The following is a 14,335-nucleotide window of genomic DNA, read 5'->3' on the forward strand; positions in this document are numbered from 1 at the left end:
AGCACTAGGCAGCTGTTCGTGCCAAACTCCACCTCCATCTGCCACCATTTTGTGGCTGTCTTTGCCCCTGCACTGCCATTTTGTGACTAGTGGGCTTCAGTTATTCTCAGTCTTCTCAAATGTGCCCTGGAGTTTGAGAACCCCTGATGTAGTTCTTCATTTCACCCTAGTATTTCAGATGTGTGCTTCTTGGCTTTGTTATTCTCAGTTTGAAAAGTACTAGACACTGAATTTGAACGCTTCATACTGCAAACTGGTTAACTTTATTTGTAGGAAGGACTATCTTTCTGCCTCAGGGATAGTTGTGCAACTTAAAGTTGTTGTTGTTTTACTTGTTCAGTTAATCCTGTAATAAACTATTGTCTGGATCAGTTTGACTCTGTGCTTTAGGAATTAAGAGTATTTTCTAGTGAAAAGATCTTGCCATGTTGGTAAGTAAAAGTTTCCCTTTTGTTATCTGGTTATTCAAGTCCATGGAGGTTAATGAGACAACTTGTAAAATATAGTCAACTTTATATCCTTTTCACTTGCTTTCTGTTTTTGTGGTCTTTGGCAAGTCAATGTTCCTGTGTTTGGCAAGTCAATGTTCCTGTGTTTTCAAACCACGAGGGACAGATCCTTAAGAAAAAGTAGAGAGTTTCAAGATTTTATCAAAAAGCACCAGGATACACAAAATGTCCCTCCAGGGCCTTGGTAGCCCGCTGGCTGCATGTTGGCCACTTTTCATATGATCTGCTGTACTTGTTTTCACTGTATTTATCTCTGATAGAAAAGTAAATGCTATTTCATATTAATGTGAATTTAGACTCCATCTACCCATTTGCAGAGAACATCATTTCATTGTAGAAGCTCTGCAAATGGTTATGATTATCCTGGTTTTAAGCATACATTCTCTAAAATGTACATTTCAACATTTGCTGAAATGTCTGCTTTACTGCTATATTTAACTTCTTTATCCTTTTTGCTGGCAGTGGTTCAAAGCAACCATGTATTTGCAGTAAAGTCAGTGGTTTAGCACACCTGTTAATGTGATGGCTTGCAGCTCCTCCTGTATGTTGTTTCTAAGGATCAGAAGACAGAAACGGCTCTGTGCCTTGTTTTTATAATACTTCTGTTTCATAACTTTAATAATTTTATGGACAACCTAATAATAATATTCACTCCTTTTGAAAATGGAAAAATGGAGAGGTCTCCTCTTAGAAACTAGCACATTAGAGAGGTTAGATAAATCCTGCGTATAAAGAAGCCACTGTTTAAAATGTTCTTTTTTCATTTTTTGAAAAAAAGGAAAAACGAACAAATTCATAGGGCTGAAAATCCACATAGCGAAAGGGAAGCTTTTAATTAATTTCCCCCCATTCCTAGGGACAGTTTGACCAGGTGTCTCTAAAGCACTCCATGGCATTCTCAGATCAAATTTTAACTCACCTGGATAATCTCTCCACTCAGATGCGTATGGCTATTTGATATCTTAGAGAATTTGAAGAAGGTTGGGTTGACCTACCAGTCCATGGAGTCATGAAAGTGACTGGTATTTACAAGGGACTAGACATATCAGGCACCCTAAAGATGCTCATCTTCATCCGGCAAGAGAAATCTACACGTGGAAGCAGGCTTCTACTTCTGCAGCCAATATGGTTGCAGATGTGCATTTGTAGCATATCTTGCAGTTTTCATCCAGGTCCTACTTAATCTGTTTGAGGTCATGTTTTAATGTGAAATATTCTATTCATTATTATGTTTATATACCAATTTTCATACAAGGATTTCAGAACGAAGTACAGTGGTGCCTCGCTTAACGAATGCCCTGCTTAACGAAATTTCCGCTTAACGAAAGGATTTTTCGAGCGGAGCTTGCCTCGCTAGACGAATGCGTTTTACGAAAAATTTGTCTAGCGAATTGCGGTTTCCCATAGGAATGCATTGAAATTCAATTAATGCGTTCCTATGGGCAAAAAAAAATTCAAAAAAATTCAATGCATTCCTATGGGATTCGCTAGACGAATTTTTCGCTATAAGAAAAGACCCGTGGAACGAATTAATTTCGTCTAGCGAGGCACCACTGTACATGGTTATCCCTCTCCCCATTCTATCCTTGTAACAACGTTGTGAGATGAGTTAGGTGACTGGCCGATGGTGAGTTTTATGGTCGAGCGAGGATTTGAGCCTTGTTCTCCCAGTTCCAGCACTGTAACCACTACAACACACTGTTTCCGCTTTAAACACATACGATAAATTTGATGTATTACTAATATGCCATCCCCCCCCCCAAAAAAAATCTCTCATTAAAAATGAAGTTTTTGAGCTTCTGACATGGGTTGCTATATGTCTGGATTTTCCTGGACATTTCAGCGATTTCTGCCCAGACACTGTTTACCACGACCGAATCCCAGCTGTGTCCAGGAAATTCTGGATGTATGGCAACCCTAGCTAGTCATGTTAATGTAAACCTTGAAGAAGAACACACAGGAAATTCACATACCCAAATTCTGTATCATGGGAGTTCTGCTGTATACATGGTATCAAGACATAAAAACGGGCATCTTTTTAAAATACACAGTTCATATTGTGAAGAGGACAGTCTAGAGTCGAAGAAAGCACAAAAGAAATTTGGGCAAACTGAAAGCAGTTAGTCATATTGAAAGAGACAAGACTCATATTTCTCTCTAACCACAAGAATGTTAATATTCTGTGACATGGCTTGTGTGCATTGTGTGATGCCATGCAGATGCAGAATTTGGTATGGTTAGTGATAAATCAACAACTTGAAAAGATTTGTTTTATTAAAAATGAAAAAAAGCAAGTCGCTAGTCCTTACAGCCGTTAATATTGGTTTTCCAGAATATGGGTTGCTGGTCAAAGTTCAGAAGCCAGCAAGGGATGTTTAGGCAGGATTTTTAGAGTGAACTTTTGCCCTCTCCATTGCTATCAAATGGGAATAAATTATGGAAGTTCACAAATATATCCACTTTTATAAACTTACAGAATTTAAGAAGCAGGGCTCTTCTTATAGTCTTAATTTGTATAGTCATGGGCTTGAATCTAATGCAGTTGCTCCATTTAGTAAGGTAACTTGTAAATGGTCAGTCTCTGATTTTAACTGCTGCTGTCTTGCTGAATGCCTTTTCAGAGGCTTCCCTTGGCCTTTTTGGGGTACAGAAGAAAATATGGCAAGCCCCAGAATTCTTAAGCAGAGGAATTTACAAAAAAAACCCTTTAATAATAATAACAACAACTGGGTGTAAATGTAAAATGTTGCTGTATATTCTTGGAACGTGGCCCTTGTGTTTAAGGACAAATTAAACAGGCACACATGGTCTTTGCTTCTCCACTCTAGTCATCCAGCCGCCAGGTAACAGAGTTTCCCAAGGAAGGTTGGAAAAGAGTTCAAACAGGCTCCAGATTTTAATTGTTTTTACTTGATTCAGACTTTGCTGTTTGAAATGTGCTTATGATCTTTTCTGGAGTGTTTGTTTTGCTGTTACAAGGAAAGAAGAGGGGCAAACAATTCCCAAGATTTGGGGGAAGTCCAGGGCTTTTTTTCCATCCTGAACTCAGTTCCGGCATTTCTCAGGTGGGCAGCATTACTATTATAAGAGAACAAGGGAGGTGTTCATGGTGAGTTCTGGCACCTATTTTTCTAGAAAAATAGCACTTGACAAGTCTATAAAGAAGTCCAGTTTCAGTATATATTGTTTTGTGAAGCTTTCGAGTGCTAGAATGTAGCTCTTGCTAGGTAACACCGTAAGTTTTGATGTTCTCAAAAAGCACTTAGTAATAAGGTCCATCAAGTTTTATGTGAGGTATGTTTTATCTCATCTGTCTTTATGTGAAATGGTTTATGACTTGGCTAGCCATGCAAGTACGCTTTGGCAATTATGTAGGGTTTTGTTTTGTTTTGGGGGGCATTTGAAAGGAAGTGCAGACAACTCTCCTATGCCTTTTGCATTTTTTACTTAAACATTCAAAATCCAGTTCAGAATTGGTGCCTTACTCATTGTTGTATAAGTTTTATTGGGAAAAGATACAATAACTTTCCTGAAAACGTATGAATTTTCTTCAATCAGAAATGCCCCACACAGTAGCGTCTTAAGGTCATCGGGCGCCCTGGTGCAGATCCCTCTTTTTTAAAAAAAGGAAAACTCCGCTGCAGAGCGGAACAGGGTCCTAGTGTCCCTGCTCCGCTCGTTTACTTCTCTCCTCCGAGCGGCACGGCTGGCAGGCGTCCATGAGGAGGGAAAGGGAGGCTGCCGCGCAGCTCCCCCACTTGCTGGGGCGCCCCTCAGCGCCCTGGCGCCCCGCGCCACTAGGGCCAATGGGCGAGCCGCCCCTGGCCCCACATGGCCTACAAGGTGGCTCTGGAGAAACTTCTAAGAATGCTTTGAGCACAGTTGCTTTCCCCTCTTTGCCCCAGAAGCTGGAGTGGCGATATACAGTACTGACTCTGAACATGGAGCTTCTATTTCGTAATCGTGTCTGTCATCGTTGCATCACCGTTTTTTCTAATAGGGTTTCTGTACTGTTAATAGGTACATGAGAGAGAAATTCAGAAAATGAAACTGTTTTGTTTTCCAGCTGTGATAGAAGACACTTCATTCACTCGTTAAATCCACAGCCCCTGACCCGCAATCAGCAAAGGCAATTGTTTTGCCAGAAAAAGTTGGCAATTCCAATACCTCATTGAGAACTGGCAATATCTGTAACTCCCCTGTCCTCAAAGTGAAGCGTTTATCAGTGAATTACTATGAAATGCATTGTGTGGTTATTTCCTGCAGTCAGAATCTGGAGACATTGGAATGCTAAATCAGTAGTGTTCACAAGTGCACTATGCTAGGTGCCTAGTATTGGTTGTTGGATCTGGCTTAAAGCATCAATATGCCTTTCTAATTCTGTTGTTGTTATGTTTGAATCTCCAGCTTTATTTAATTTTTCCCAAGGTGTGCTTAGGAAAATATATTGCAAAAAAAAAATCTTAATAAATATTCAAAAAAGAGAGAGAGGAAAATATAATGCAATCAGGGTGCCGGCAGCATTTATTTTTGTCACCTAACTTCTTTCTTGCTATTAAATCACATATTCTGTTAGTATGTGGCCTACAATATACAGTATTAGGTAGGAGTTTGGTTAGGCTTGGTGTCAACGTTATGAAAGTAATGTAAGCAGCATGTGCAACCTTATCTAAATAGTAGTTGAAATTTCATTACTGCAGTAATGAGCTCTTTCGACTTCTATTATCCTTGCACAGCTGCCAGCCAGAAATGCAGAGTCATCAAGTGAGCAGCGAGGCTAATAAATGTCAATTTCTTTTTATGAAGAAGCTACTCTATTTCTTGTAATAGAGAGTTCTTTGTATTCACAGTCCACACAAAAGGCAGCACCTGAGAGTACAGAAATACTTGGCAGTCTCTAACTAATATCCCTCCCCCTTCTCGTTTAGTGTTTCTCATCACAAATTCATATTTTTGGTGTACTAAGCTTAAATCTTGATTATGAAACTTTTGATACTTTAGTATACACAAATATAAAGTCCAATTTTAATATTAAATATTGTTAAAACCTTTAATGTTCAAAACCTCAAATCAGAAACAAAATAATTATGGTGGGTTTCTTGGCTGATTTTTTAAAAAAAGAATTCATAGCCATAACTAGATTTTTGGAATGTGGTTTCCCCTCATACACAATGGTCCAGTTGGCATGTAACACTAAGCCAAACCATGGCTTAGTACAAACAACCAATTGTACAGGTCCCTGGAACAAAGATCACAGCCACAACACTCCTCCCCCAATCCAGCTGCTTTTATTGCACCCATGGTTAAGTAATGGTTTGGCTTAATGTTGTATGTGAACCTGGGTTTGTGGTTTGACTTGTACCACAGAAACCATGAGTGGTATACAAAAAAGGATCTTTAGCATAGCATGTGATCTGGATATATGAAAGCTTTGCTTAAATTCTAAATTATTATTGCTGTCTGCAAGCTCATAGCTCTCTTTTTTTCAAAGGTTTCAGCTTATAACAACAGAAACATGGTACTTTTCAATGATAAAATTATGTGGCAATTCATTAACCTTCCAGTCAATAAGTTTTACTTTTCAGAGGACACATATAGGATTTCACTGTTAGTTCTTGGGATAGGAGTGATGCAGTGTGGGTTTATTGCACATCAGACCTGTAACATTATATGGATTTTGCAACAGCACTTGGCATCTGGGTGTACGGATGAGGCTGCAATCACAGGCCTATTTACTTCAAATGAAGTCCTATTGAAATCAGTGGGGCAATTCCAAGAAATGTTCAGGCCCCCACCCAAAACACACAAGCAGAGGCTGTTATTTGTAAGAAAGAGATTTTTATTCAAGCAAGTACAGGGTCAGCAGCAGACACAGTGCTCAGGAGTCATGATTCCAAGATTAGGGCAAGAAGTTCAGAACTGGATGGAAGCAACAAAGATGTCCCAACAAGTTTTCCCACCCCTTCCTCCAAACCTTTAACCATGAGGCATGGTCTGCTCATCTGCAAGACTCTCTCAGACTGTGGTAATGTCAAGCTTGCAAGTGCACATTCTGTTGGAGTGAGTGGGTCTCTTCTCACCTGTGAAGGCAGTTCCTGGTTCTAGGTGACAAAGCTGCACCTTCCTGTTCAGACACCACCTGGCTCTCTGCTCTAGAGCATCAGAGGTCAGAGCCATCTTCCCTGCTTCCTTTTCCAAAGTAACTGACATTAAGGGTGTAAAGGGGGGATCCCCCATACTCCAACCCAGGGTCACACAATTCATCTCTCACCTCTGTTTCTTTCTCTTCTCTTTCTGGGGCTGCCAATCCAAGCCCAAGCCTGACAGTGCTTTGGGGCTCATGACAAGTAAACCCAGTGAGAATTGGGCTGTATGTCTCAAGTTTCTTCAGGAGTAAAAATTGGAGGGAGTAGCTGGTGTGACATGGCACTTACACAGGTCACAAATGGTATGTTTTCAATGATAGTAGGTTCCAGAGCTGTGTCCTCAGTGGTCATTCCATCTGGTTATGAAACATTTATGTCATTACGAAGAACTGGAACCTGAATATGTTTGCTTTCTCATTGCTTTTCCACCTTCTTTACATTAAAAGCCTGCAGACATGGCCTGTTTTCTTAATTTTTGTACAGCACCTAGAAAAAAGTAGTAGCAGTAGTAGTAGTAGTGATGATGATGGTGGTGGTACAGTGGTACCTCAGGTTACAGACGCTTCAGGTTACAGATGCTTCAGGTTACAGTCTCCGCTAACCCAGAAATAGTACCTCGGGATAAGAACTTTGCTTCAGGATGAGAAAAGAAATCGCGTGGCAGCAGCGGGAGGCCCCATTAGCTAAAGTGGTACCAGGTTAAGAACAGTTTCAGGTTAAGAACGGACCTCCAGAATGAATTAAGTTCTTAACCCGAGGTACCACTGTAATTAGATTTTGCAAAAGGATGTTGGAACATACTGGGGAGTATCCAATGGTGTGGAATCTGTTTCTATTTGTCTTTCCCTTCTCTCTACTACAGCCTCCCACATGCCCCCCAGGCCTGCTCTGGAGTGTTGGGGAAACGTCAGGGCAGATTTGGGGGTGTATGAAGGCTGCAGAGGAAGGAGAAATCTGTAACTCCAACGCTGGATAATAATACCCACTGTATTGTGATGCGTGTTTGCTCTGGAAGCATTAAATATATATATATATTTAATTTCTCAATAACATTGGCCTTTTACATAGAAGAGGATGCTGAAATATGTGGCACAGGCTGCTGCATTTCCAAACAGTGCAGCCATTGCTTTGCTTTGGTCTGAATGGAACAAATATTGTCATTTTCACTGTAAAGAAAAAAAGTGTATGTGACTTTGCATTAGCAGTTGGAAGACTTTGATGTTTTAAACCTTGAAGTCTGAGTAAAGCTAACAGTAATAGATACTCTAGCTACTATTTTGGCTGCTCTGGGCTACCGTGGATGATGATTTGCTTTTACCCATTTGTTTGGGAAGCACAAGTGGACATCATTTCCTGAGGTTAATTACAAGGTTTTTATATTTTAAAAAGTTGACTAGAAACCAGCTGCCCAGATAGTAAATTTATTTTTAGTGAAATAGCAACATTGGAACATTAGTTTGACTTGCAACTGATGAACAGGAAGGACTCTACAACATATCCTCCTCTAACATTTCACAGATGAAAATACGGTCATACCTTGGAAGTCGAACGGAACCCATTCCGGAAATCCGTTCAACTTCCAAAATATTCAAAAACCAAAGCACGGCTTCTGATCGGAAGCTGCGGAAGCCCCGTCAGACATTTGGCTTCCAAAAGAACGTTCAAAAACCGGAACACTCACTTCCGGGTTTCGATGGTTCAGGAGCCGATTTGTTCTGGAGCCAAGGCATTCGAGATCCAAGGTACGACAGTACTTGTCATGGCTCAATTTCCAGGCCAAAGACCACTGCTTGAACTGCCACACTCCAGCAATTTGGCACATTGCAGAAGGTTCTGCCCTGCTTTCTGTATGCTTTATTCATTCATTTCTGCATTAGACATATCCTCAACTGGTTTAATAGTTGATAGGATGAGGAAGCTAAATTCTGATGAATGTACTCAAGCAACTTGCATCCTCCACAGGCAAAAATAGAGATAGTGATTTATTAAGCAGAGGGAGTATGGAATAAGGAAGCATGGAAGCATATGATACAGCCTGGCTACCACTAGTTATCTGAAAGTCTTGCCCACTAAGGTTAATATTATTATTATTATTATTATTATTATTATTATTATTATTATTATTATTTATACCCCGCCCATCTGGCTGGGTTTCCCCAGCCACTCTGGGCGGCTTCCAACAGAAAAATGAAATAAAATAATCTATTAAACATTAAAAGCCTCCCTAAACAGTTTCTCCTGAACTGGAAGGTATCACTGGTAACTCTGACTAAAGAAGACAGGAGTTAGTAGCCAATATTTTAATTTCCTGTGGAGCCATTTGAAATGATTTTTATGTTCTGTGGAGAATCAATCTATGTACCTTCAGTGGCTCAGCACAAAAAAGAGTCTTGTGTTTTTACAGCTGAACTTAATCAACCTTAGTGTTATGAATCTGGGCTGCTACTGTTAGGAGTGCCCCACCTATTGCAGTAAGTATGTGATTATTTTAGTGCCATTCCATGCACTTTGCATAAACATCTCTTTAAAAAACAAACCATATTTGATGGCAGTTAAATATTAAACCCAGCCTTTTGAAGTTAATATTAAACCTAGCAAGAACTGCTTAAACTCAGAACTAAATTTATATTTTAGGAGGAGGTTGGTTGGTCAGGGAGAGTGTGTTAGATCTCTCTACTTGTACTTATAAGGTGTGAATGGAAAAATAAGAAGAAAATGACATGTATGTGTCCTATTAAGAATGTAAGATTCATTTCTAGCATGTGCAGTTCACATAAAGGAAAGTAGATAACATTTTTATTACATTTAGATTCTATATGGTGCTTTTTCCTGAGCGTTCAAGTAATTCTTACAACATTCCTACCAGGGAGTCCAGTATTATTATCCTCATGTATGACAGATCTGTGGTGGAGTATAATGGTACCTGCCAATAGAATCTTGATAGTCTGTCACAGCAGACTTATCAACACACTTGGTCAGTTTTCCCCATCTTGGTGTCCTCCAGATGTTTTAGGCTATAGTTCTCACCATTCTCTGCCTACCCACCTTCGTTTGATCCAAACAACAATACTTTGAAGTTGGTTAGGAAGAGAGTTAGTGAGTAAGCTTCATGGCTAAGGCTGCTATCCTAACCTCAGGTTCCCAGGAGTAAGGCCCATTTACGTACATAACTAGAGGTAGCACTGTATATCAGTAGGCTTTACTTCTGACCAGACCTAGTTAAGATTGCACTACAGGTGGGGATTTGTAGCTGGTTCTCCCCAATTGTAGTCTGAGCACTCTAAGTGCTCTGTTAAACTGGCTTTCTTTCTTTTTTTAAAACTTCATTTTTTATTGTTTCCATTTATCATACAAATACTCTATTAAAATCAATATACAAATAAACTGCCGTGTATCAGGTTTCAAATAGAGTTAGTAGAAGGTAAAGAAAAATTGATGACCGTTAAACTGGCTTTCAGTGTACTATCCTGACTCTACTTTTACTCTGATTGGATGGTGACTTTGGACAGAATTATCTGGGGGCCTCTTACTAAAGGACTGAACCTAGAGCAAAGCTGGAAAATTGCTTCTCGCAGTTTTCTTTCAGGATTACTTAGATGACGTATATTGCATGCTTTGAACGCTCGTAAGGACTGTTATTATTTATTATTTTGAGTTTTAGCCCTAGAGATTGGAGCGTGAGTATCCCTCGAGGAACAGAGACCACATAACATGGGAGATTTTATTTGGGCTTCGTCTTGACCTGGACTGTGTTCCTCTCTATCCATGCTAGCCACGTGCTTCTTCGCCTCTATTCAACACAAGGAGGAAAGGGCGACTGTAGGATGAGACATGTCCTGTGTATTGTATGGGTTGGATTTATCTCCCCAAAAGGGCTCATGGAATTTTGGTCCTGGAGCTTGAAGACCTAGTGTACAAAATAGTATAAAGCCATTACTTTTACAGATGCATTTTGTTGCAGAAATGTCTGTCTACCTGTCTATTTGAAGCCAAGCAGAACTAGGGCAGACCAGTAGCTGGATGAGCAACCACCTAAGAAGCCAGCTCATACTAGCTCAGGTAGAAAACAAGCAAATTGGGTTATTTTAATTCTTTGCAGTCTGTGTCTGTTCCCCACGCCCACACCTTTTAGGGTGGCTAGATGCAAAGAAAGGCACGGTGCCCACTTTTTAAGTAGTTATCTAGAATTGAGGGAACTTTTGCAGGGGCAACTTGTGCATGCGTGAAAATGGCACACCTATCAAAATATCCTCTTCTACACAACCATTGAAGGCGAGAATCCGTCTTCCTTTGCATTTGGTTGGTAGCACGAAGTGGGGAGGTGGTTTGCTGGGTGTAACCAGATCAGCCATGGTGATCCAGCAAGGAGATGCCTTCCCACCTGTACCATTCAGCACTGGGTAAGCAGGCAGTTGCTAAGAGGATAGTGCAGGTTCCAGACATCTGTGCTTGCCTAGTGCCGGCTGTGGCTCCATCATTGCCTGCTGGCTCTGAAAGATAAATGGAGGAAAATCTCCCAGCCCATTCATTGCTGTACTTTGGCCACTTGTAGTTTTGCCGAATTTCCCCCCCTCACATGCTGATGCTGTTGGTTACCTTTCTCTGCCTCTGCCCTTTTCTCTTGACCTCTCCCTTTCACTTTAAAAAGAAACTCAAGCAAAGAAAATTGTGATGTCTCTGCTGTGATCCACCTTAGGCTCAATATTCCAAACACACAAGGTGAAATTACTGAGACAGTACCATTGTGTGAATGCTGCCATATGTCTATAAGTTATAATAATTTGCTGCAAATGTTAGCAACTCTGCTCCACCATTGTTTGCTTGGTATCTACTTGTTTAGACTGAATAACAGATACATGGTGAATGCTCTGAAGAACATTGGGATGTTCTAAATAATAATGGTGATTTACTGGAACAATGTAAGGTTGCTTGTTAGTTATATTAAAATAGATATTGTAGCATAGTCTGCAGTGATACTTTTGGTGGGACACACACATCCTCCCTCTGCACTTCAAGATGCAGATTGATCAGTTAGCAAATGCTGGAACCTGTAAGTTTTATTTAAACAAGCTTTCTCATTTAATTTTGTGGATATACTAAATGCTCCATGCTTTTCTTTTTCTGCAGGCAGCTATAAATGGTGTGATACCACAGGAAAATGGGATTTTACAAAGGTAGGTGGCAAACTTTCTCACTATTAGTCCTTCTAGCTTATGGAACAAATCACTTCTTTTGTCAGTGAGCTGCTATTGGCACCAGTCGTTCCTGTATCTTGCTGTAGCTTTCAAATATTAAAATTTCTAGGTTGGAAGAGCTTAATAAATAGTGGACCAATTTTTAATTTCTCCTCCTGCTTACCAATACCTTTTATTTTTGTGTCCTGTCTTTTTATGTTGTAATCCTGTGAGCAGAGACTATCTCACTGCTAAAACTTTTAACCCACTCTGGGAAGAAATACAATAAATAAGTACCTTTTTTTTTACCATACCTTTGAATTTAGTGCTTCAATTTAAGCCACAGTCAGGTCAAATAATCTACTGAGTTAAAGATCTTTTAGCCCCAAAGATATCCTCAAGTGAAACCATTCGTTCTCACTAATTCCTGAAATCAAAATTACTTTGTGTGCATCAAAACTTCAACATCTGGAATTGAACAGATGTTGCTTATCTGTGTATATGTAGCTAACAAATATATTGAAAGAGAACAAACAGCATCCTGTTCAATCTCTTCATAAAATTATGATTATTTCACTGTACAGTAATGCATGTTAACTGCTTAAAACAGCAACAATAAAAAACATTATCCTACCTGTTGCGCTTGGAGTAATATCATAATTATATAAGTAGTCAGGTTCTAAAGCAGAATTCTCCAACTTGTTGTCCTCCAGATGTTGCTGGACTACAACTCCCATCATCCCTAGCCAGCCCGCCCCCCAATCTGCAACTTTTTATTGCTCAGTTTATGAAATCCCTTTGCTCTGATCCAGCAGGGGCAATCTGTAAACCAGGGGGAAAGCTGTATTTGAATAATCTTTTAGGTACTGTGTGTGTAAAAAGGTGCTGTACGGAGGGAAACAAATCCCCTTCTTCCAGACGTGGGGCTACTTGCATTGTGCTTCTATATCGGCACCCTGCCAAACAGATAGGTCAGTATGGTTTGGGGAGGATAGTGGGGTTAATCCCTTCTCCTTTCCTACTTAGCTCTGAAACCTCACAGCCCTGGCCATCTGTTTAGCAGAGAAGATCTTCCCATGCAGTAATGCTCCTGCAGCCCACTTCACCACACACAAAATCTCTGAATTGGGGCCAATACAGTTTTGCATGGAAATGTATACACCTAAACACAGCACATCCATTGTTCATCTTAGCTTTGAAACGGCCCATGGCTTCAGAGTTGAGAATTGCTCTTTGTTCTCCCTGATGAGCGAGAAGGAAAAGAGGCCTCTGTATAAGAGAGAATCATAGTGCTCTATTTGTTTGTTGACCCACCCACCCTGCGCGACACACATACAATTTGGGATGCAGAACGATAGGAATTACCCTACCGGACCGTTGAGATGACAAATGTTCTAAGGCTGAAGCAGTGCAGATGTGTAAGCAACCACTCAGAGCACAGTTCAAGCTGGCAACATCTGAGTTTGTTAACATTTTATGCTTTTATTTTGTACCGAAGCTTTGGGACATTTGAAACATTATATATAAGGTCAGCATGAACTTCCCTTCTTTTTAAAAAAGAAGAGACATGAGAAGGGACAAATTTTCAGCTGCTGGCTTATAAATATAAAGCTTCTTAATTTGGACATCATGGCTTGATCATAACTAACTACTTAGAATTTCCACTGAAATGTTGCCTACTAAAAACGCTCTGCCACTTCTGTGGCATCGCTCACAGTATTTTTTTATATAACTAAGAATAGAAGGAAAAGGTAATAGAACACTGTATTTTGGCAGAGCTACTAAAATAACTCCCTGCCTATCCCTGATTAGATGCTTGTCTAAATAAAAACACTTTATATTGATCTGTTCAGTAGTTGTTTTTATATATTTATACGTGCTTTCAAGGGAAGGGGGTTCCAAAGCTGGGGAGAAATGTATCTGCCCAGACTACTGTCTTCTTTTCAGCAAGAGTTGAATTAAAGACTGCTTTCAAACACATAGGGATCATAATAAGACATAGCAAATATATGGCAGGCCTAAGTCATCTAGGGCTTTCCAGAACTGATTTGTGCTTTTTTGGGTGGGGGGGGACAGGAAGCCCATACAGTCCCCAGAGCACTGGTCTAATATGCTTCTGGTGACCCTTGCAAAATGGGTTGTGTTCCATATTGGCTGCAGTCTGCTGATATTCTTTAGCATAAGATACTGTGAGTAAGCATACAGTGTTCACTCTAGATGTTTAACCTGCTAAAAGAGACCTATGCATTTTTATTAATGTGCAGTACCTAGCATCCTTCAACTGCATTTGTAATTAATCTATGAGGAGATGCAGAATATTTTCAATGTGTAGTAGTAAAACCCTGTAAGTCATGCCCAGGTGAAGCTGTAAAGTCTGGGATAGCACATCAAAAGAACCATTGTCTGTGTTTGCATGTATCAATAAGTCAGGGTTTCTGACTTATGGCTTAACATGAGTGGTAATGCTGGTGCATGGTGCCCGCATGCTGCCTTTTCATTCTTACCC

The 14,335-nt window shown here is 40.1% G+C and overlaps 1 protein-coding gene across 1 annotated transcript in view; it reads left to right on the top strand.

Moving 5' to 3' along the window:
- The window catches only part of FAF1 (Fas associated factor 1), a 172,505-nt gene that overhangs the window by 14,030 nt on the left and 144,140 nt on the right, over positions 1 to 14,335 (top strand). The window contains exon 3 of the mRNA XM_035122849.2: positions 11,783 to 11,829. Within this exon, the coding sequence (XP_034978740.1) occupies positions 11,783 to 11,829 (47 nt within the window). The remainder of the gene's footprint in view (positions 1 to 11,782; positions 11,830 to 14,335) is intronic.

Source organism: Zootoca vivipara, chromosome 7 (genome assembly GCF_963506605.1).
Source record: "Zootoca vivipara chromosome 7, rZooViv1.1, whole genome shotgun sequence".
Classification (NCBI taxonomy): domain Eukaryota; kingdom Metazoa; phylum Chordata; class Lepidosauria; order Squamata; family Lacertidae; genus Zootoca; species Zootoca vivipara.